The 24,466-nt window shown below is 42.6% G+C and overlaps 1 protein-coding gene across 1 annotated transcript in view; it reads left to right on the top strand.

Moving 5' to 3' along the window:
- The first annotated feature begins 291 nt into the window (after positions 1–291).
- DDB1 (damage specific DNA binding protein 1) overlaps positions 292–24,466 on the top strand; it is a 38,418-nt gene continuing 14,243 nt past the window's right edge. The window contains exons 1-8 of the mRNA XM_042474864.1: positions 292–515; positions 1,110–1,258; positions 4,998–5,114; positions 11,151–11,372; positions 18,019–18,133; positions 19,725–19,822; positions 21,200–21,358; positions 23,629–23,712. Coding sequence (XP_042330798.1) covers positions 455–515; positions 1,110–1,258; positions 4,998–5,114; positions 11,151–11,372; positions 18,019–18,133; positions 19,725–19,822; positions 21,200–21,358; positions 23,629–23,712 — 1,005 coding nt within the window. The 5' untranslated portion in view covers positions 292–454. The remainder of the gene's footprint in view (positions 516–1,109; positions 1,259–4,997; positions 5,115–11,150; positions 11,373–18,018; positions 18,134–19,724; positions 19,823–21,199; positions 21,359–23,628; positions 23,713–24,466) is intronic.

The following is a 24,466-nucleotide window of genomic DNA, read 5'->3' as shown; positions in this document are numbered from 1 at the left end:
GAGCAACAGCGGCACGCCCCTCGCCACGCGCCACAGAGCCTCCTCCTTGAGCGACCGCGCCTGCGCCAACATCGCCCCCCCGTCACTGTCGACCCCCTCCTTCTATCGAGGTCGTACAAAGCAGCTCGACTTTCCGATTGGGGAGGGGAGTGCATGGCTTTCACGCATGCGCATAACACCCTCCTCCTCCTCCTCCTCTTAGTCTTCCTCATGGCATGCCTGAGTTCCTCCAGTCCACTAGGGGCCGCTCTTTCCTTTTTTCCCGCCGCTGTCGCGTTTCCCGTGGTGCCCCGCGCGGGCACTCTGGCTGCAGCGGCGGCGGCAGTAGCTGTGTTGTCGTCATCGCCATCGTCTCTCTGGTTCCGGCGCCGAGGCCGAGCTCCCTGCCCTGCCCTCTCCGCGGCCCGTGGGTCTCCCTTCCCCTTCCCTTCCCCGCACAGACCGAGCTCCCGCCATGTCGTGCAACTACGTCGTGACGGCGCAGAAGCCCACCGCCGTCAACAGCTGCGTCACCGGTAATGGCGGCGCTGGCTCAGGAGGGGCGCCAGGGAGGGAGCAACTGTCAGCATGGCCCTTCTGAGTCAAGGGGAGGGGGAGGCCTAGGCGCCAGGACCCATAGAACCTCCGAATCGTAGAGTTGGAAGAGACCCCACGAAGGGCCGTCCAGTCCAACCCCCTTCTGCCATGCAGGAACTCTCCATCAAAGCATCCCCATTGACAGATGGGCATCCAGCCTCTACAGAAAGACCTCCAAGGAAGGAGACCCCACTACCCTCCGAGGAAGGAGTGTGTTCCATGGTCCAACAGTCCTTACCATCAGGAAGTTCCTCCTAATGTTGAGGTGGAATCTCTTTTCCTGGAGCTTGCATCCATTGTTCCAGGTCCTGTTCTCTGGAGCAGCAGAAAACAAGCTTGCTTCCTCCTCAATATGACATCCCTTCAAGTATTTAAACAGGGCTATCATCATATCACCTCTTAACCTTCTCTTCTCCAGGCTAAACATCCCCAGCTCCTTTAGTCGTTCCTCATAGGACATAGTTTCCAGACCTTTCACCCTTTTAGGGTCTCCCCACATCTATGCACTGACTCTCCTCTCCATGTCTCCTTAGGGCACTTCACCTCTGCGGAGGACCTCAACTTGTTGATCGCCAAGAACACCCGCCTCGAGATCTATGTGGTCACTGCGGAAGGGCTGCGGCCGGTCAAGGAGGTTGGGATGTATGGCAAGATCGCCGTCATGGAGCTCTTCCGGCCCAAGGTACACCGTGCCACACCTACCTAACATTATGCTATATGTCATTACTTCCATAGAATGTACCTCATAGGCAGGTTTTTATTTTATAGCAATAACAACAGCAAGTACATTTCTATACAGCTTATCAGTGCACTTAGGCACACCCTAAGCAGTTTACAAAATGTAAGCTAATTGCCCCCCACAATCTGGGTACTCATTTTAGCAACCTCAGAAGGATGCAAGGCTGAGTTGATCCTGAGCCCCTGACTGGGATTGAACTCACAAGCCTATCTATGGTTTGTGAGTGAGTAGCTGCGGTACAAGCGTTTAACTACTACACCACCAGGGCTCTTTTATCTGTTTTAATTGATTGTATGTACAGCTCTGTGTAAATTTACAGCACTGTATAAATATAGCTTAATGATGATGATGACTCTGAGGCAGAGAGTGTAACTCGCTCAGAGGCACCCCCAGTGGGTTTTGTGGCCAAGCTGGGAATCAGATTCCAGTCTCCAGATGGTAAAATTCAAAGATATAGCCGTGTTAGTCCATAGGAGCAGTACATGGAGAGATCTTGCAGCACCTTTGAGACTCACTGAAAGAAGGAAGTTGGCAGCATGAGCTTTTGTACACTTAAGCCTACTTCCTAAGACCAAATGCATCTGAGGATGTAGACTGAAGTCTATGGAAGCTCATTCTTCCAACTTCTTTCTTTCACTCTCTGAAGATGTCAGCTGCAGATGGTGGCAAAACATCAGGAATAAACTCTTCTAGAACATGGCCACATAACCAAAAAAAAAACCAAAACCCCACAGAAGAACTATGAGATTGATGATGGTTCATGATGTCTCCAGTGAGGATAAGTACCACTTGAAACCCTCACTGGATACATCAAGAACCATCATCAATCTCACACAGCGCCAACTTAAAAAAGAGGAAACATCCATCCTGGCCAAAGGAAGCACCATTGCAGTAACCACCCACCAGAAATGAATTTCTGAAGATGCCATCCACAGATGCTGGCGAAATATCAGGAATAAACTCTTTTAGAACATGGCCTCATAGCCGAAAACCCCCACAAAAACTATTCTTTCTTTCAGTTAATCTCAAAGATGCTACGAGATCTCTCTACAGCCCAGTCTCCAGAGTCATAGTCCAGTGCTCCGGTTTGTTGGTTGTAGTTTTTGTTTTGTTGATTTTCTACCCCACTCATTTGTAGCGTTTGTTGTTTTGCGCCTTCAGGTCATTTCTGATCTAGGACGACCCGAAGACAGACATATGGGGTTTTCTCGACAAGATTTGTTCAGAGGAGGTTTTGCCATGGCTTTCCCCCGAGGCTGAGAACGCATGACCTTCCCAAGGTCACCCAGCGGGTTTTAATGGAATCGAACTCTGGTCTCCAGAGTTGTAGTTCAACACTCCAAACACTGCGCCACAAAAGTAATAAGTAATTTTAAAGTAATTAATAAAATGATGAGTTCCTTACTAAGCAGTAATGCTAAAGAGCAGATCATACCAGTGCAGGGTGAACAGATGTTCTAACCATGGCAGGAGTACAAGGCACCACAAAATGTAGGACATAAAAAATGGAGGACATGACCAGATAAAAACACTCATAGAAATACCAATCCATGCTTCTTAATCCTGCTCAAAATGGACAACATTTGGGGATTCTTCCTGGACAGAAGGTTGAAATGGAGGATATGTCCCGGAAAAAGAAGGCCTCTGGTCACATTGCCTCGGGGCATCCTACAGTTTGAATCTGTTCTGGTTATTCTGCATAAGAAGGATGCCTTTCCTCCACCCTCTCAGCTCAGGCTAACCTGAGATCGTTTTGACTTTGCTCATCGTTGGCAACAAGTTTTATGTGTCTCACTGGCACAGGGTGACCATATGTCCTCCTTTTTCAGGAGGACATATGACCTTCTGTTCAGGAGAAATTTCAAAATGTCCTCCATTTTGAGTATGACTAAGAAACATGAATTCATATTTTTATTAGTGTTTGTAACTTTTATTTTGTAATATCCTACATTTTGTGGTGCCTTGTTGTCCTCTGCAGTATATGACATCTGTTCAACTTGGCACTGGTATGATCTGTTCTTTAGTGTTACTGTTTAGTAAGGAACTCATTATTTTATTTATTACATTATTATTATTCATTATTTTCCTGGCATTGTCGTTGAAATGTTGGGCTATGACTGGAGACCAGGATTGAGTTCTCTGCTTGGCCATGAAACCCAGTAGGTGACATTGGCCAAGTCACACGTTCTCAGCCTCAGGGGAAGGCAATGACAAACCTCAGCTGAACAAATCTTGCCAAGAAAACCCTATGATGTCTTAGAGTTGCCATAACTCAGAAATGATCTGAAGGCACACAACAACAAACTTTACAAATTGGTATGCGCACACACCCCTTCCAACATCTACCAACACTTCAAAACCAGCACTCAACCTCAACCATTGGTTGATTTCTATCAGGAAACCTGTAATTCTGTTATACCTCAGTTTCTGTAACTGTGGAGCTCGCTTTTGTATCATAAGTACCAGCACTCTCACTCAGGGCAAAGAAGTTGTGTATAAGAATATTCAGTCTGTCTAGTGGCTGAACATGCATGTTCCAAACATGCATCTGAGGAAGTAGGCTCAAGTCTACGAAAGCTCATTCTACAGGCTTCTTTCTTTTAGTTAGTCTCAAAGGTGCTACAAGATCCCATTATATATTGATTTTCCAGTCTAACATCTTTGTCTTTGAGTTCATTATTATCTGGTTTTCCTATGTTATTTTAGCACCCCCACATTACAGGCTTGCTAGTTGTTTGAAGGCTGCGGATAGAAATCACTAATGAAAATCACTAAATTAGAATAAAATAAATAAATTCTATTAGAACGATTTGATTGATTTGTTTAGACAAAAAATGAAAAAAAGTAAAATCAGTCTCAATTGTGAACATAATATTCAGTCACATCTTTGCTTCTGCTCATGAGTGATTTTGTCAAAATGTGGAATTCCATTGCTGATTCAGATTGGCGTTGCTGATTTGTCTTTCTTGTGGCCTTTTTATGTTTTATATCATCATGATTAGGCTTGAAATACTGATATGGCTGCAGTGTCACTACATTGGCTGCTGCTGAAAAGAGTTGGGAACTGATTCCATCTAGAATTGGTATCTGGAGGAGGTGGAGGAGATGAAATAACTTATATTAGCCTGCCAAAATGCTTGAGCAGCTACCCTGACTCAATTTAGCCTTCCAACAAGCTCCTGTGACTTCATCTTAAATGAGCATTGACCTGTGGATGTCTTTTTTGGTACTGGTCATTTAAAAAGTGGTTAAAATAAAATATTTTCTCTGTCTGCTGCACTTGTTTTGGAACAATAGCAATGATGGAGTTTCCAGAGGGATTTGTGGATTGTGATGAAGCCATGTGATATTTGCACGAAGCCAGCAAAAAATCTGTAGACCCACTCCAACTAAAGCAAATGCATTTGTCAGCAATTTCAGGAGGAACAAATGTTAAACTAGTTACAGAGAAATAGTAAGAATTTCAGTACACTAGTTTATATTAGAATCTACTGATTCAGATTATTTATTGCAAGCAGTTTTGAGTCTCAATGAGGAAAGTGTGTTAGAAATCTGCTTAAATAAAAGTGATGCCTTTTTTGTGGTTATGCCTGTTTGGGGGTTAGGAAGTCCAAGATGGTTAAGTGGATTTTTCCTAATTAGCACTTTTATTAAACCTTCTTAATTATATTTTTCTCCTAAGGGAGAGAACAAGGATTTGCTCTTTATCCTGACAGCAAAATATAATGCTTGCATCCTTGAGTACAAGCAAAATGGGGAAAGCATTGACATCATCACCAGAGCCCATGGCAATGTGCAGGTAAGAAAGGGTGTTGGGTGTAGCTGGGAGGTTATCGTATAACGCTGTTTCATATTGTTATGCAATTCAGAATAGTTCTCCCATAGTAAAGGTAGGGAACTGAAATGGGGTTGTATTCCCCTATCCACAGCTCCTTGCAAAGCTGATGACCTTGGGCACACTGTGACACCTCTGGATTCCTGGCCAAAGCTATATGCTGAGCTTTTCCATGCATTGCTTCAGCCAGGCAGCTGGTTCCATTACTCTTTCTTTCCAGGAGAAGATGATAGGAGAGTCAAGTACCCTCATCTGGCTTTTCTAGGAGCTCCTGAGATGTGGGGAAGAAATCTCCACATACTGATTGAGAATAACTGGGGGATACCTTTATTTGTCAGGAGGAAGCAGGGCTAATATTTCCCTTTTTTAGTAAGTGTTCTATTCTCTGTATGGAGCCCCATCATATATCTTGTTTTTGTTTATGCATTTTTAAATGCTTCCACTGAAGATATTTTTAATGCTGTCAAAGAGTAGATATACTTTTTAAAAATCTAGTCCCAATAGTAGTTCTCATGCTATCCTATATAATTGATTTTTTTCTTCAGAAAGCTGCTCTGTACACAAATGATGGGAATGCAAAGGGAGGAGAGGAGAACCATCTTCTATGTTCTGTTTGTTGATCTTCCTAGAGGCACCTAGCTGACCACCGAGCAGAATCAGTTGCTTTGGTGTGATTTAGCAGGGCTCTCATTCTGTTGATTCAGTGAATCTCTGATGGTCCATTCTTGGATAAGTTTAGTGTAAAATATTTTTAAAATGTTGGATATTTCTGATAGTCTACCAACATTTTTCAGTCCTCAAGACCTTGTTTCTCCCCTATGTCTTGTCTGTGACCTTGCACTGCCTCCAAAACTCAGCACAAGGTCAGAATCTCCAGTTCTGTCCACATTTGGTAGTAAGGTAGTGGCTTGCTTCTGCAGTTGCACTGCAATTTCAGGGTGTTTGGGACACTTGAAAGTGTAATGTGAAAACAAATCTGCTATTTCTCTCAGGATTGGAACTGAAATGTGAGTGCCGAGCAGTGATCATATGAAGAGTCACTTTGTGCTTCTGAGGCCCTGAATCTCAACTTTATCCCAACTTCCAAGACAGTTCCCAATTCCATATTGCTAGGAAGGCTTAGACATGTATTTGTCATGTTGTGCTACTGAAGCAATTGGATCTTGCTGAAGCCTGTTACATGCTCTGTTCTGTTTCCAATATTGAGAGAAAGTTTGGGGTCTTGTCAGAGTTGTGACAGAGTGATAAAGTGCTTGCAAGTGGAACTGTGGGCCTCTGATCACATATATTAAAAATATTTACAATAGTCTCTCCTTATCTGTGAGGGATATGCACCAATAGGCCTAAAATGGATGCCTAAAATGGCCATTAGTACTGAACTCTATACTAGTAATATTTTGGCGCATGATTGACTGCAGATAACTGAAACTCTGGAGAGTAAGACTGTGGATAAGGCACGATTTCATAATATTTTCAGACCGTGGCTGACTATGGGTAACTGAAACCATGGAAAATGAAACTGCGGGTGAGGGTGGACTACAGTATTGTGATTCTTTTAAGAGAGCAGAAAATAGCTTTATAAAAGTAGGATTAATACAGGAAAAGCAGACTTACTCAACACTACTTATATCTTGGCTTTCATATCTGGTACATGCTCAGTCAGTTTATATCAATACAGTGCGCCCGCATCATATGCGGACACTACACGGCTTTCATCATATAGTGAAAGCTGCCCGCGGGGCGCAAGGGGCAGCACATTCCATTTAGATTAATGGGGCATGCGCCCATGGTGTGCGTGTGCCGCCGCACTACCGCCACATGCATGAGCCCCATTACTTTCAATGGGGCTTGAGCATATGCACTTTTTTTACATGGGGGGGGGTCCGGAATGGATCCCCCACATAAAAAAGGGCGCACTGTAGTTGAGAGTGTAGAACCCATGAGCTTGCCAGAACTATCAATGCTCCAGAGGCTAAATCAGACACAACAGAAAAACATGCAGCAAATGGCTGCATAAATGCACAGTGTTCTTTGCAGACATCAGTGCTCCTAACTTATATGTTTGGAATTTACTGTTTTGTTGTATAAAAGTAGTGATGGGTTATATTTTGTATAGTCAACTCCTGTAAGACAGCATTTGTCCAACAGTGTAAATTGGGTTTTTTAAATTGCCTCCCAGGGAAGAGAAAATGTCTAGATTAACATGTTACCATTGGATAACATTGATGACTAACTATTCAAGTGCAGAGGACTGCTTGAGCTAAAGTGCAAGGGCTAAACCATGGTGGACTTGTCTAATGCAAGTCATGCAGAACAATGTAGTACTGACAGCCGTGGACCAGATGGACCAGCATAAAGTTGCTATTAAAAATATTTGCCATAGGCCCAGAACAGACAGGCCAAAAGAAGCGGTGTCCGGGGTGTAGTGTTTAATTTCGCACACCCGAAAGCAGCCTGAAGCTGCTCTAATGCCATGCCTAAAAGGAGCCAGGATAAACCAACTCCTGGTAGCATGGGTTGGGACCAGCTGCAGCGGGCCACTTTTGGAGCGGGCCATCCAATCATCATGGTCCCAGGACGCTCCATCCCACCCATCTGTTCTGGGCCATAGTGACCTATCCATGCCAAAAACCACGATTCACTTGCAACATATTTGAAGGAGTGGTGATTGATTGCTACCACTTGTAAGGCACAGAACTTCCAACAGAAAAAAATTACTCCCTAGTGTAAGAGTGGTATAAGGCCAAAATATCTTAAAGGTGCCAGATTGTATCTGATCTTGGAAACTAAAAGGGGTTAACCATGATTAGTACTTGGCTGGTAAATTGCCAACAAATACCAGATGCTATGGGCTATACCTCAGAGGAAGGAACTCGCAAAAGGTGTGGCCTTGATACATAGGAACACCGTGTCCCTCACCAGGAACCACATCCGACAGACGTCCTATATTGAGTGTATTTACCTGACCCTTAAAGCTAGGGACAGTCTAGGGATTCTGTTAGTGTACCGGCCACCCCGTGCATTAGCAGACTCCCTTAACGAGCTGACACAGCTGGTCGCAGAGCTAATGTTGGAGACACCCAGGCTTCTTGTCCTGGGCGACCTCAACATTCCTCTAGCGGCCAGCCATGTTCCATCCGGCGCGGCTCGGGAATTCATGGAGACCATGGCGGCCATGGGCCTGTCCCAACTAATACAGGGTCCTACACATTGTGCAGGTAATACTCTCGATTTGGTCTTCTGTTCGGATGTGGAAAATCCGTGGGCGGAAATAGTCAATATTTCCCCCTTGTCATGGACGGATCATTTCCTGGTAGAGGCAAAAATCAAGGTCTCTACCCAGATCCCCCCCGGGGGTGGCGGACCTATTCGGATGGTCCACCCTCGAAGGTTGATGGAACCTGGAAGGTTCCAAGAGGCCTTAGAGGGGTTCATGGTTGGTAGCGACGGCGATTCTGTTGATGCCCTCACCGGTATCTGGAATACCGGTCTTTCAAGGGCTATACACAGTATCGCTCCTAAGCGCCCTCTCAGGCCTGCTTCCAAATGTAAGCCTTGGTATACGGAAGATCTCCGGGCACGGAAGCGGGAACTGCGACGGCTAGAGTACCGTTGGCGCAAATACCTTTGCTTAGACGACAAGGCTCTCCTAGACCAACTGTTAGAGGACTACGGAGAGGCAATACGAGCAACAAAGAATTCGTTCTATGGTGCTCGTATTGCGTCCGCAGAGTCGCGTCCAGCAGAGTTGTTCAGGGTGGTCAGGGAGCTAACTCAGCTCCCTCCCTCCCTGAACCAGATCCTGGAACCTTCTAAGGCCTGCTGTGACCAATTCAACGACTTTTTTGCGGATAAAACCTCTCGGATAAGCGAAGGTCTTAACGCCGACATTCAAGCAGAACCTAGGGTAGAGGGGTCCAGAGCCTCCGCGGACTCTATTGTACTGGATCGATTTGAGTTGGTGAGTACCGATGATGTGGACAAGATCCTCGGAAGAGTTCGGAAGACAACCTGCTCTCTCGATCCCTGTCCCTCGTGGCTAGCGGCCCAGGGGGGACCGGCGGTAACTTCGTTGTTACGCCGGATTATTAATACATCTTTGAGGGAGGGCCAATTTCCATCAGAACTCAAATTGGCCATTGTAAAACCTATCCTGAAAAAGCCCTCCCTCGACCCCCTGGTATATAATAATTATCGGCCAGTTTCGCTGCTGCCATTTTTGGGGAAGGTGATCGAGAGGGCGGTTGCAATCCAACTTCAGGCGGTCTTGGATGAAACGGATTATCTAGACCCATTTCAAACTGGCTTCCGGGCGGGTTACGGGGTTGAGACGGCCATGGTCGCCTTGGTCGATGATCTCCGTCTGGGTATCGACAGGGGAAGCGTGTCCCTGTTGGTGCTCTTGGACATCTCAGCGGCTTTCGATACCATAGACCATGGTATCCTTCTGGGGCGCCTAGCGGAGGTGGGAATCGGGGGCACTGTGCTCCAGTGGTTCCGATCCTACCTCTCTGGGAGGTCCCAGATGGTGCAGCTGGGAGACGTGTGCTCCAACGAGAGGCCCCTTAAAACCGGGGTCCCTCAAGGGGCCATTCTGTCTCCCATGCTATTTAACATTTACATGAAACCGCTGGGAGAGGTCATCCGGAGACATGGGGCGCGGGGTTATCAGTACGCTGATGACACCCAAATCATTTTCTCTATGTCTCCGACTGATGCAGTGACTGGGGATGGTGTCTCTCCTCTCGTGGCCTGTCTTGGGTCAGTAATGGGCTGGATGAGGGAAAACCGACTCAAACTTAATCCAGAGAAAACGGAGGTACTAGTGATAGGTTCTCCTGGTCCAGGAATGGTGGTGGTTCCACCTGTCCTGAACGGGGTCACGCTCCCTGTGAAGGACTCCGTGCGCAGTCTGGGGGTGCTTCTTGACTCGTCGCTTCACCTGACTGCTCAGGTGAATGCGACGGTCAGGAGCACCTGTTATCAGCTTCGGCTGATTCGCCAGCTGCGCCCATACCTGGCCCAGAGGGACCTTGAAACGGTCGTACATGCTCTGGTAACTTCGAGATTGGATTTCTGCAATGTACTCTACATGGGGCAACCCTTATACCAAACTCGGAAGCTCCAATTGGTGCAGAACACGGCAGCCCGGCTGGTCACTGGTGCTCCCAGGACCAGCCATATAACACCGATTTTAAAAGATCTTCACTGGCTGCCCATTCCCTTCCGAGCTCAATATAAGGCGTTGGTAATTACCTATAAAGCCCTAAATGGCTTGGGTCCAGGATATCTGAAGGACCGCCTCTCCCCATACATTCCGTCCCGCACCCTCAGAACATCTGGGCAGCAACTCCTGAAGGTGCCGGGGGCTAGGCTTTCCTCCGTCAACAAGCGGACGTTCTCCATCGCCGCCCCGGCCCTCTGGAATACGCTGCCCACTGAGCTCCGCTCGACTACCTCCCTGGCCCAATTTAAGAAGGATTTAAAGACCTTCTTATTTCATCAAGCATTCCCCCCATGAACATCTTTTAGGGCCTCCCTCCTCTTTCCGTGGCCATGAGGAAGGGCTAACTGGGGTTTTATCTCTTTATTGTTTTATTGTTTTTTGATGTACTGTCTATATCTGATTTGTTTGATCTATGTATGTATTTTAATGATGTGTAAACCGCCCTGATCTATGGAAGGCTGCGGTATATAAATAAAACTTTTATTATTATTTTATTAAAAGCACCTCTGAGTATTCCTTGCTCAAGAAAACCCTATATAATTATTGGAGTTGCTGTAAGCCAACAGACGGCTTGAATGCACATGCATACACGCAAGGGTTGTATAGGTGAATGGCAAATAAAAAAGTTTTTTTCCCCATACATGGAACAGTGCACAGTTGCCAATTTGATGGTTTTCAGTGGGTTTGATTGTGCATATTTCATTGAACATGCAGCTTCTTAGCAGATATAGAACTTGCTGTGAATATTTGTATTTTTTCCTGCTGCCTTCTAGGATCGTATTGGTCGTCCTTCAGAAACTGGGATAATTGGTATAATTGACCCTGAGTGCAGGATGATTGGACTGCGTCTCTATGACGGCCTCTTCAAAGTGATTCCTCTGGAACGGGAAAATAAGGAATTAAAAGCTTTTAATATCCGACTAGAGGAACTGCAGGTCATTGATGTCAAGTTCTTGTATGGGTGCCAGGCCCCCACCATCTGTTTTGTCTACCAGGTAAGCATGGTGGTTTTCTGTGTTGGAATGGAAACAATTGACTAGGGCTAGTGGTAATCAGTAGTCTTTGAATATTAGAATATCACTAGTAATATGAGAAACCGAGGTCATCCACTGTAACTGAATGGTGAGAAATTCAAAAGAGATAAAAAGGAATTACAGAGCACATAGTTGAACTGTGGACCTTTGACAAGATATAGTGATAACTGCTAAGTGGGGTGCTTTTAAAAATGGATTGAATAGAAGATAAGACTGTTGATGACTATTGCTTATAATGGATAGATAGCTATTTTTAGTGCAAGAGATGGTGTATATGTGTGTACAGTTGGCTCTCAGTTTTCACAGGGATTAGGGATACAGAACCCTTGTGAAAGTGCAAAAACCACAAATACTGTATCTCTAGCCCTCCACAACAAGATTTAACATACACAAACATACCTATACTGGTAGGGTAGGTGGCCTAGCTGCATGCACATTCCTCACTCACTGGGAAGGGGAGGGGGGACAAGAAGAGGGAGAAAGGAGGTCACCCAATCCATCCTCTTCCTCCCCACCCATCTGTGTGAGTGAGGGAAGCACTCCCTCCCTTCTCACGCTCTCTCCATTCCTTCTCTTCACCTCGTCCCTTGTGAGCAAAGAAATGCACATACCCTCCCTCTCATGTTTCCCATTGTTTGCCCATGCATGTGGCCAGGTCCATCACCTTCTCTCTTGCTCACATGAGCAAGGACATGCTCATGCCCTACTGCCTTATGCTCCCCTATCCCATTCCCATACCCTCCTCTGTCTATGTATGAGTGCATATGGCCAGGCCCAGTCACCCCGCCATTTTAATTTCCTCCCGGAGACATTAGTGTTAACAAAGACCCTGTTAAAAGTGGCTTAGGGCAGCAGCAGAGGCAATGGTAAATACAGTAATCATTAATCAGATTCGTGAATGATTCACTTTGTGGAGGGATCTATATCTACAGTGGGGGCTTGGCAACTACTGGGCTTTGATTTTCACAATCCACATTTTATACCATTTTATAAAATGGTAAAATCAAGGTTTGCTTTTTGGATTTTTTAAAAAATATTTTCAAGCCATGAATGGTTGAATCATGGATGCAGAATGTGATTTATGGAGGGCCAACTGTATATTTGTATCTGTCTATAAGTTATGGGGAATATGAAAAGAAGGATGTTGATGTCCTGCTTGTGGAATCTCATAGGTTATAGATTGGTTACTGTATGAACTGAATGGAATGCTGCACTAGATAATGTAGGCTTTGAGTCTGACCCAACATGACCTTTCATATGTTCTTACAGCCTAACAAAAGGTGATTCATGGATGATGGTCATGACCTATAAATCCCTATACAGCTTAGGTCCATCTGTTTGAAAGAGCATATCTTGTCATATGACCCTGCCAGAACTTTAAGATCTTTAGGAAAAGGCTTTTTCTCAGTCCCACCACCACCACAGGCTCATTTGGTGAGGACATGAGAGGGAGCCTTCTCAGGTCCAAAACATGCTGCAGAAATAATCCAGTTTGAGCTGATTTAACTGCCCCAGCTCAGTGCTAGAGAATTCTGGGAACTGTAGTTTATTGTGGCACCAGAGCTCTGTGATAGAGAAGGCTAAATGTCTCACAAAACTACAGTTTTGATAACCTTTTGGCTGAAGAGCGGGGTATAAATAATAATAATAATAATAATAATAATAATAATAATAATTATTATTATTATTATTATTAGTTCCCCGAATTCTCTAGCATTGAGCCAGAGCAGTTAAAGCAGTCTCAAACTGGATTATTTCTGCAGTGTGTTTTGGACCTCAGTTCAGTTCCACTTGCTGAAATGTCCTTCTGCAGAAGGCTAGACTGCCCCCTCCCTGCTTTCCTTTCACTATATTAATATTATATTAATGTGTTATTTTAATTGTGTTTTAAAATTGTACTATGTTGTTATTTTTAAGCATCACAAAAGGTGGCATCTATAAGTAAATAAATGAGATTCCAAATTGCTCAAAACATGCTTATTGTATGTAGTTTAACTATTTTATTTGCATACAGCAACATTTCCACCTTTTGTATTTATATCTTTTTCTTGTGCTGTTGGTCCTCTAGGTCACATAGTGTATCACCACAGATTTTCCTTCACATTAAGAGCTTACTTGTCTGACATTCTTACTTTCAAAAGTTTTAATTCTGGTATTGGGCTGCCTAAATACTCTGAAGGCACCAGATCCGGTCTGATCTGAGAAGCTAAGCAAGGTTATAGCAGTTGCTGTAGAGATGGCAAACAACCTCTGAATAAATCCTGCCAAGAAAACCATAAGTTGGGTTCAACCTGAAGACACATAATAACAGCAAGAAATAATTTAGGTTTTTGTTATGTCAAAGTGGGTCCCTTCATTGCTGTGCTACAACTATCTATCCAATAAATGCCCCCTACGTGGCAGCAAAGTGTGTGGTGTTCCCATTTTAGGGAGGGTCCAGAATGTTTGTTATACAAACCTACTCCATGAAAAGGATTATTACTAAAGGAGCAAGTTCATACTAATTCAGAAAACCAGTAATATTCCTAACTGAGGTATAAAAATATTCAGTTAGCTCTGTTAGTGTGTTTCATTATAAAAAGTAGGGAACAGGAGGCGAGGGGAAGAGTTCCGTGGCAACTTTAATTGGTTTATTTTAGCATGCACTCTTGTGGATTGCATTTCACTTAATCAGATGTTGTGATGGGGTACAGTATGAAAGCTTCAGGTATAAATGTTACATAGTTGTGGAGACAAAATCAGAGTAAAGTGGAATACAAAAGAGGTTAGATGTCATAAACCTTCAAAAACTTACATTAACACTTGTTGACTATGTTGCTCTGTTTCATAATGAGCTAGCCATTCTTGCATAAGTGGCAGTGGTGGATAGCTGGCATGTCTGCCAACAAACTGCTTAATATACCATAGCTGATGTTTTTCATTAGAGAAAGGCATTTTATTCATCTTGTTCATTCTTTCATAAGCTGTTTAATACTGTTTCTGAAGATGGGAGGGGTTGTTTTAGGCCTTCTTATAACCATATTAAATGTAATTTCATGACATATGGTTTGGATCTTACACTAGATAAATATTCGTCACAGATCTGTTATGAAAAATCTGGCTGTTTTTGCATTTTCCTGGCTATAGCTCTTCAGTGATTTGTCCCACTTACGCTTTTCTCATCTTGTCATGATGCTTTAAATATTCCTGTTCTTATAACTATTCTAGTCCTTGCCTAAGAGACAGGGAGCCTGTTCAGATGACATGTACCTGGTCTAGCCAAATGGTTTGTTGGAGCTGGGTTGAAGTTCAAGTGTTGCCCTTTTTTCTCTCCAAAGGGTCTTCTGGGTTTGTTACACTACAGTTTCCCTGGGATGGTTGAATTAGTAAAGTGTGGTTTAAATACTTCATACAAAACATGGTTTGATCAGGCTTTGCAACCTCAAGTTAAAATGTAGTCCCCAAATTCAGATTTCTCAATACTCCAGGAGTGATCAAAAGCATGTTTATACAACATGTGAGGAGAAGCACATTAGCCTTGCCCCAAACTCCTCCATCTCCAGGTATGTTCCTCTTTATGTATGGAGGACATCAGGCTGAATCAAATAGTCTCTACTCTCCATGGAGGCTCTCAAAGAGATTTGGAAACCTAATTCCAGGGTTCCAACTTACATGGAGAGTCTCCATGGATAGCAGAGTCTTCCATCTTCTATCTAGAATCCCTATTATTCAAACACTTAGGACAATGGAAGGGTGGACTGGAGGTCTGTAGTTTCACCCTCTCACTCTTTTCATACTTCTTGGACACACTTAGATCACATCTGATCAAAGGTCCTCATGGGACTTCCAGAGTTGAGTGCACAAACAGCATGTTGCATCTGAAACAGGCTAGAATTCGTTCCAGTCTGAGGATTATTCTTGAAAACCTGATCTTAATGCCAGAATTTTAATGGAAGGACAATGAGCCAGAAAATGCTGAACTTTAAACATCCTTTTTGTGTTGTTCTTTGAAAGGTAATATTGCTCCCATTCCTGCCTGTTGCTTCTTTTCATTAGTATAATGGTGTCCAGAAGTGGTTTTCAGAAGAGGGTGCAAGAGTTGCTTATGAAGGATGTGAGACTTGGAGCTTGGATTTCTTCTCCTTCTTCCAAACTTTTTTATGTGTGGAGTTAAATACTGAATTTACGCAAATAAAACTCTTCTAATTTGAACAGTGCTATTTCCTAGGATATTGGGGTTGGGGATTGTATATTTTAATATGTAAGCTGCCCCGGTTGTGCTACACAGGGAGGCGGGATATAAATAAATTGTATTATTATATTATATGAATATACATGAATGTGCAAATAAAATATGCACACTAAATAAATAAAATATGTTTATTCATATACAGTACTACATCGAGTGCCAGGGGGATGTCCACATTAGATATTACGGGGAGGTCCCAAGGGTAAAAGGTTTGCGTATCACTGGTCTACAGTATGCTGCAATGATTCAGTGATAAATATAGATTCGTAGAGTTGGAAGAGACCACAAGGGCTATCCAGTCCAATATGTTGTTGAGTATAGTCTGTTGCTTAATTATTTAGGACTGTTCCTGTCACTCAGACTATGAACTAATCCTATCTGGTTATCATAATTGTCCATCATTATTAACCAAATATGATTTAATTCATAAGTAATGAGAAGATCTCCAGATAATATAGCAATAATCCATAACAGTATTTCTTGTTATATCATTTTTGCAGACACCATAAATCATAACAATAAAGGGTTTACAATCATTAAATTGGTTTGCAAAATGCTATAGTTCATAGAAATCATCTTTTGCTCATGGGTTAACCAGGTTTTAGATTTGGGTTTCTGCCATGATCAACGACTTATATTTGGGAGGATAGTTTTCATTTAAAAAAAACAAACACACACTATCATTGGCCCAATAAAAATATCATCAGTACTTATTTCTGTCCTTTTAATTTGTTCGTGAGAATTCTCCTTCCCTAAACCCCACTTAGCCCTTTCTCCTTTAGCCTGTTGCATTTCTGTGCTGTGGGAGAGAAAAGGAATCATGCTTATCCCAGCCCAGCATAGAGCCCTGTTAGGTTTTTGGCAGATGCAGGTAGTCTTTCATCTCTCCTCTAGCAGCCCACTGTGTTTCCATACTGTCAATACAAGTTAGGAAGATCCTGTTGGTGGAAGGAAGAGATACTCTGTTCTTCAGCTGCCAGCCTATCACAAACACCCTCTACATCTTGCACCAGAACATGTTCTTGTTTTATTCTTCTGCCATCAGTCATCTTGGTTTTTATGCAGGATGTGCAAGAGGTCCAGTCCCTGCTGTCTGCCTTGCGCAGAAGTATAGTAAGCTAACAGCAGAGGAGTGGGATAATCCCTGTCTTTACTGCTAACTTGCTTGGTTTATAAACTAGACTCTACTGTACTGGTATTTATCTACCAGGCATCTATCATAAAATTAAGGTGGGCTGATGGCTACAAGACAGAGTGATCTGTGCTTTTGGAACCAGCCCCACTAAGCTTCTGTACTGGATGAAATGAATTGGGTCAGCAGTGAAGGCCCATATTACTTGAGCCCTATAATGCCAGCTCACTGTGACTCTGTGCTAAATGCACAGAAAGCAAAGCTTCCTGTACACTCACCATATAAATCAAGTGAGCTAGTAGAATAGCCAGGATATGCTTCTTTCTTGCAAAAAATAAAAATATTCACCTCTTTTACCCATAAGAGAGGCAGGCAAAACGGCACTTGAATTCTCAGTGCACCAGCCCCTCTTTTGAGTTAAAAGGGGAAATAAATAAAAATGTTACAAGCTTGTACTTTTATTGGACTAACGTAATTCTTATTTTCTTTGTTATCCCAGGGTGTCTGTCCTTTATTGGTTCCATATTCATGATCACTAGTATCAGTATTTTGGCATTCACTGAGGGCCGAGGGATGCTGTTAAAAACACACACATTCAAAGCTGCTATGTATTAGTAGAATTAATTGTTTAGCTCTTTGGATCCTGGCTAGCTTGTTTTTCATTTTAAATTTGGAATTTGCCCTTTGTCTGCACATGTTTAGTCAGTGTTTTAACCGGAAGATTGTAGCTCTTACCTAAGTGAAATATGAGACGCTGAAATCTTATCAGCAATACTTACCTGAAAATCGAAGATTTAGTTGAAATGGGGAGATGTTTTTTGGTGAGCATGGGACAAGAAGTTATTGTTACCTATTCAGTTTTACTCAGAAAGATTTGTTCCTTGGGTCTGCAAATAATGTCCAGGTTACATAATGTTCCAACTCTCATTGGCAGCACTGGTATGAGAATAGCATTCTTCAGACCTAGAGATACTCCCTCTTACTTTGTGGAACAAAGTTGCTCCTTTTAGATTTTCAAATTACTTTAATTAAATAACAGTAGTGCTAATTATTCTTTGCTGCTTCTTAATTTTTGCAAGGTGATAAGGAGGGTTAGAGTTTTGGTAACTTTTCATCTTTACAAAGTCAATTATTTTTAAAGGACATAGACACAACCTTGGTACTTTTTCATCTTACTTGTTATAAAATAAATGCAGTGTAGTACTTTTTCCTGAAATGACAATGTCTCTTGTCTCCCATCTCTCCAGGATCCACAGGGTCGCCACGTCAAGACATACGAAGTGTCCTTACGAGAGAAGGAGTTTAACAAGGGGCCCTGGAAACAGGAGAATGTGGAGGCAGAAGCCTCCATGGTAATTGCAGGTAGGGTCATGCTCATAAATGATCTATTAGCAGATACCAAGAGCTAAAAAGCTACATTAGTAAGCCAGCTTTCTTTATCTTTCTAGCGTGTTAGTGACATTTTTTCTGCAGTCATTTTGTGTTGACTGCTTTTCGTTTTGCTGATGGCATTCATGTCAACAGCTGAGTATTTTATTCACTACTGTCCCATCACTTGTTTTTCCTCCTGGGAGATCCTTTTAAAAACTCTAGTGAATTTCCTATAGTCACTCCTTAAATGTTTGCGTACAATGACACATACAAAAAAATAGTAGTTATGGATTGGTTGCTAAATCATAACAACCACAGGCTATTAAAAGGCACTTTGCTCCATTATGCTCTTGTGTTATTGTCCTTCACCCCTTTTCAACTCAACTAAATGTAGCCATGTATTGAAGCATGCAGAGAGGAGACTTTTACAGTTAAACTGTTATAAGCCAGCCCACTTCCAATTTATGAATGTTTGCAAATGTTAATGTTGGTGGCATTAGTCTCCTGTGTTGCTGCTCCTCTCTAAATCTCACTTTGTGATGGTGTGATGGTTTTGTATCTCTTGTTTAATGAACAAAACAAAACGATCCATTGCTCCCATACTTTTGAAACGAAAAGATGAAGAAAGCAGCTGAACCACACATATAGCTTGGTCAGCACTGCCTGATGTTAAAATGGAGGGCAAAAAAGGTCAGCTGCATATATGACTCCAGTTTTACCTGTAACCTTTATGTGTCTACCTATGCATTATGTTCTCCACCTGAATGTTGCATGCAAGAACCTGTATCTACTTCTTTTTTTATCAAAAGAGAATGCACACAAATTTGCTCGAGTCAAAGCAGAAAACTGTCAGATTAGCATACTACTTTTGTATAGTCCAAAATTCCAACACTAGTTGTTCATGAATCATATCTTTAAGGTGTTTATTTTCTGGAGGACCCCATGCATTTAAATCACTAAGAATCAAACAGGGAAATGAGTTAAAAAGAAAAACCTTTGAAAACTGGAGTGCAAATTGGTATGGTAAGGATAGCTGGTGGTAGTGGGTAGTTTTGAAAGGCTGGGCTGCAGAAACCTATAAAATTCATGTATTTGTTTTTCTACTGTATTTTATGTAATGTGGGCTAATAATAGCTATCCAAGAGCAAATTCAGCTGAAGAAGGAGAAGGAATATGAAATTAAAGTTCTTACTTCTGTTAAGGACTGAGAAGCAATATCATCATTATATAATTAAACATAAAGTTAGCTTGTTGACTTCTGTAAGTTCTTCTTAGTTTATTTTATTTCTCTCTTAGTTGTTAGTGTACATTCAGTCTACTTACAAACTGCTTTGTTCCTTTGAAAAGGTGGCTGTCATTCTGTGATGAAAAGGAGATTCTGTGTGTATCAAAGAGCAGTTAGGTGAGAATATAATTAAGTCTACAGTAAGCAAAGATGGGATGATCCCACACAGAATGTAAAGAGAGGGGCAAAGGAATTCATTCTTCTTCATCTTTCTCTGGTAGTTCGTTAGTTGTGCATTCCCTCTGCTGGCAATCCTATGTGCTTCTCATTTCCGTGCTCCAAACCTCTTCCTTGCAGTGCCTGAACCATTTGGAGGGGCTATTATTATTGGACAAGAATCCATCACCTACCACAATGGTGATAAATATCTGGCTATAGCCCCACCCATTATCAAGGTGAGTGCATGTTTCTATTTGGAAGATGCTGATTTAGAGCAGTCCTTTTCAAACTTTATTCTTCCAGATGTTTTTCACTTCAGCCCCCAGAATTCCTGACTGTTGGCCAAGCTGACTGGGGTTTCCAGGAGCTGAAGTCTAAAACAGTTAGAGAACCAGTTTGGGAACCACTGATTCAGAGCTCCGGCTATCACCCACTCTTCAGCTTCATGCACACTCATGTATACATGTATCAAAGTTGGTATAGTATACAGACTGTATTACAGTTGAATTGAAATTGGAAGGAGGGAGTATTCTCACGTACACTGTTGCTTTGTATTGAAAGCTCTCTGAGATTTGAGATGGTCAGATTGCTGCAGAAAGGCATAAGAGCTTGCCTTTTCAAGGAGCACTGTCATTTCTCTGAGAGCAAACAAAGTCTATTCAGGGACTCCTGATTGCTAGGATCACCCACATGACCAATCTGGGAAGTAGACTCTGCTATAAAGAGTGTAAGTCAATTTTGTTTGTCTGCCATGAAGTCTACTTGTAGCTAAAACATGTAGGCAACATAATATGTGATTTTGGCGCTGACACTGCCATTTCTGGGATCGTTGTAGAAAATAAAAGAGAGCTTATTTAGCTAAGCAGCAAGTAAGGAAAAATAATGGCAGTGTTTTTCAAAACTGTGAACAAATGAGAGCAGCTCAGAATTGAACCATAATCATTGGCCAGGCTGGGAGACAATGATTGGGGGTAGAGTCCAAAATATGTGGAGAGCTACCATTTGCCCTGCTCTGCTTTTGACTCTACAGTTCTAAAGCAGGAATAGAGATTGTGTGGTCTTAGAGAAGCCCTTGGACTGGAGCTCTCAGCCACCCCAACCTGCAAAGCTGATAGTGAGGAATGATGGAAAATGTGATCCAGCAACACGTAGAATTGCTCACAATTCCCACCTCTTCTGAAGGGTAAAAATGCCTTTTAGGAACTTTCCTCTGTGACCATTCAGGAGAAATAGCCTCTCATGTAGCTTACTTGTTATGAGGAACTAATAGCTACAGCTGGCAGACACAGCAACCTATAGATAAACATGGCAGATACTACTTGAAGTAACAGACATAGGGTGAAATGTAATGGCATATCAGTAATACAGCTACAAGTGGAAGTATTCATTAACAAGAATATCTGGGACACATGAAAATGATAAAATGCAGTAAACTTGTTTGTTAATACATAGTTCTCTTGTGTTTTCCCAATTTGTTTAAGCCTTTCCAATACTTTTCAGTCCTGAGACACTTTTTCTAGTAGAATAATCAGAGTATTTGGTGAGGATGGTTCACTGTAAACATCATCTTATCTGTTGAAAGAGTTCTGAATTATGCCTGTTTTGTGAAACAGCAAAGTACAATTGTATGTCACAACCGTGTGGATCCAAATGGTTCTCGTTACCTTCTGGGGGACATGGAGGGTCGCCTGTTCATGCTGCTGTTGGAGAAGGAGGAACAGATGGATGGTGGTGTAAGTCTAAAGGATTTGCGTGTGGAGCTACTTGGAGAAGTAAGTCTCATTCTTCCATTCTGGTTATGGTGGTAGTTCAAACTGGAACAGGTACTTGGGAAGTTAAGAAGGCTGGGAAAGAGGGTCCCCAGGAGAATTTGAGTCTTTTGCAAACAGCAGTTTTCATTGATCTGCTCTAAAGTTTTGCATCTCAGTTGCATTAAGAGAGCTAAACCTACCATATTCAGGAGTCTTTTGTTATCTAGAAAATCGTCTTGGAATCCATATAGTAAGACATTAGGTATCTACCCTTGTGACTTTCTCACAGATTTACTCCTTGAGACTTCATCATAGATATATATGTTTTTCAGATTTTCAACTTATTTCATATATTGTTGTTATTGCCTTTAAGTTGACTCCGTATTATGGTGAACCTATCTTTCTTAGCAAGATTTATTCAGAGGAAGTTTGCCATTGTCTTCCTTTAAGGCTGGGAGAGTGTAATTTGCCCAAGTTTACCCAGCAAGTGTCTATGACTGAGCAAGGATTTGATCCCTGGTCTCCTGAAGTTGTAGTCCAACAGTCAAACTACATCATCCTAGCTCATCACCCTCCCCTCTCCCATAAACACAGAGGCAGACATATGGAACATGTATATCTGGACATTGATGAAAGACTCTTAGAGAAATGTATTGACTTTATGATGTCGTTGTGTAATTTTCAAGTAATTTCCAACTTATGGTGACCCTGTTATGGGATTTCCTTAGCAAGATTTGCTCAGATGGGGTTTGCCTATTCCTTCCTTTGAGACTGAGAGTGTGACTTGTCCAAAGCCACCCAATGGTTTTCCATGGTCGAGCGGGGATTTGAAGCCTAACAGTTCACCAGCACACTATGCTAGTTCTCAACGGTCCTCTGAAAATGATGAGACTGGAAAAGCATGGCTTGTCAGATGCTTCCCCTCAGATTTTATCGTTGTATGGATTCAATCTCTGTTTCCTCCTTCAAACTTTTAGCTTATTTGTTTCGGGTGTTTTATTTATATCTCATCTTGTACGACACAAGGTAGTTTACAATATAGATTAAAACAGAATCCATCTAAAAAAGGTAAAGGTAAAGGTAGTCCCTTGATATGAATGTCTAGTTGTAACCGACCATAGGGGTCAGTGCTCATCTTGGTTACTAAGCCAGCAAGCCAGTGTTGTCTGAGGACTCCTCTGGTGGTCATGTGGCCAGCATGACTGCACCAATGCTGTTACCTTCCCACTGAAGTGGTACCTATTTATCTACTTGAATTTGCATGCTTTCGAACTGCTAGGTTGGCAGAAGCTGGGACTAGTGACAGGAGCTCACCCCTGTTATGGGGCGCCTGGCTTCATTCTACTCCTCCTTGTTTGATACTATTAATTATTGTGAACCCCACCTCTATGATCCTAATGTGAATACCATAAGCTGGAAACTAGAGAGCCACATCGGCCAGCTTAGGAGTTGCCCAAGGGGGGAAGTTTAGTTTTGGATCTAACAAAGGAAGTAAGATGCGATCTGATCATGGAAGGTGAGATGATCCCCATCAGGGTAAACATCTTTGTCTACCAGGACCGACAAGATAATGTGCCCATTTATACCCCCAGTTCTCACCCTTGGAAGATCCTTAACAAAGATTTAGACCATTTGGCCATACAGCCTCTGGAATTGGCCCCAGGGCACAAAAACTCTATTTAAATCCTGACCTTCCCTTTGTTCAGTGGACTAGCTTGCTTTACAGGCAGACACGCTGCCAGTTTCCACTCTGCTAGACCCCTCTTTCACTGGCCAAACGCACATGGCCAGGGAGAGTCCCTACCACCTTTCCAAGGCCATCTGCATCAGGAGCTGCATCCATTAGATAAAATATCTTCATTAGAAGGCAAAGCATATGGTTACACCCCATTATGCAGCACTCAGACCTCGACCTTCCGGTCTTCCAGTCATCAGAATTGGTGTCTTAACCACTAAGCCATCACATCCCTATACATCTAAAAAAATTATATTTTTATACATCTAAAAACAATTGTAATATTAAACAAAATTGAGTTGTCATATTCAGAACAGGATTAAATTGAAAACTGGCTCAAAGCATTTATAATGTAAAGAACAAGGGAAATGTTACCAAAAATGACAAAAATGTTGTTTCGTTGTGTTCTATTGGATAGTCAGAAGACCTGGCACATTTCAGAGCTGGCAGACTGGCAATCTTTTATCTTTGTTAGTATAATTGCATTGTACAGTCTTAAAAATATTTAACTGTTTAAAAAGTTTGACACCTTGTTCTCTGCCTTGTTCACCTTTAGACATCCATTGCAGAATGCCTGACTTACTTGGACAATGGTGTCGTATTTGTTGGCTCTCGGCTTGGAGATTCCCAACTTGTGAAGGTAAAGAGTAGTCCTTGCTGAACTTGCTAAATTTGGCTGCTATCTAAGGTTATTTACTTACCTTGTGCATACTGCATACTTAAATGGCATAGGTGTGTGTTATGGTTCTGATGCCATGTTATTGTTCTCTGGATCCCCCTCCACTCCTGCTGAGCTGGATGGAACCCCCAAGACCACCCCACCCCTTTATCTAAAATAAACCTTGCTGCTGCCACCACATGATGAATAATCCTCTCCTATCCCAGCAACACATCAGGACTTTGCTGGGGATTTCCACAGATACTTTCCCTTGCCAACTTAGGAAAAAACTAGCCAAGCTAAAAGCATGTGAAAAGGTGTGCAAGAGCAGAGTACTTTAAAGAAAAGCAGTTCTAGAGCAAAAGAATATCACTACATGAAGGACCAACTTGTCCTCCAGGCACAAACAGAAACTGTAAGTTATAGAATACAATCATTTCAGCCAAACCAATAAAACAAACCAAAAATCTAACACCACTGGGTAGTACATGTTCCTAATATTCCTCACATCTCAGATGGGATTTGTAGTCCTTGATGTTTCTGGATACATGGGAGCCTGGACTCCATTGTCCAGCTCCAGCAGCTCCCTCATGGTTTGCCTCAGGAGAGTCGGAGGCCTTCTCAGCCAAAAGACAAGCTGGCAGGCAGGAAGGTAGACCCAGAAAGGCAGACAAATGCCTCGTGTGGCATCCAGGCTTTTAAAAACCTCTCTCTCAGAAGCATTTTGAAGGTTTCG

Source organism: Sceloporus undulatus, chromosome 1 (assembly GCF_019175285.1).
Source record: "Sceloporus undulatus isolate JIND9_A2432 ecotype Alabama chromosome 1, SceUnd_v1.1, whole genome shotgun sequence".
Lineage (NCBI taxonomy): Eukaryota > Metazoa > Chordata > Lepidosauria > Squamata > Phrynosomatidae > Sceloporus > Sceloporus undulatus.
Note: the sequence above shows the minus strand (reverse complement) of the source record. Positions and strands in the feature narration are given on the sequence as shown.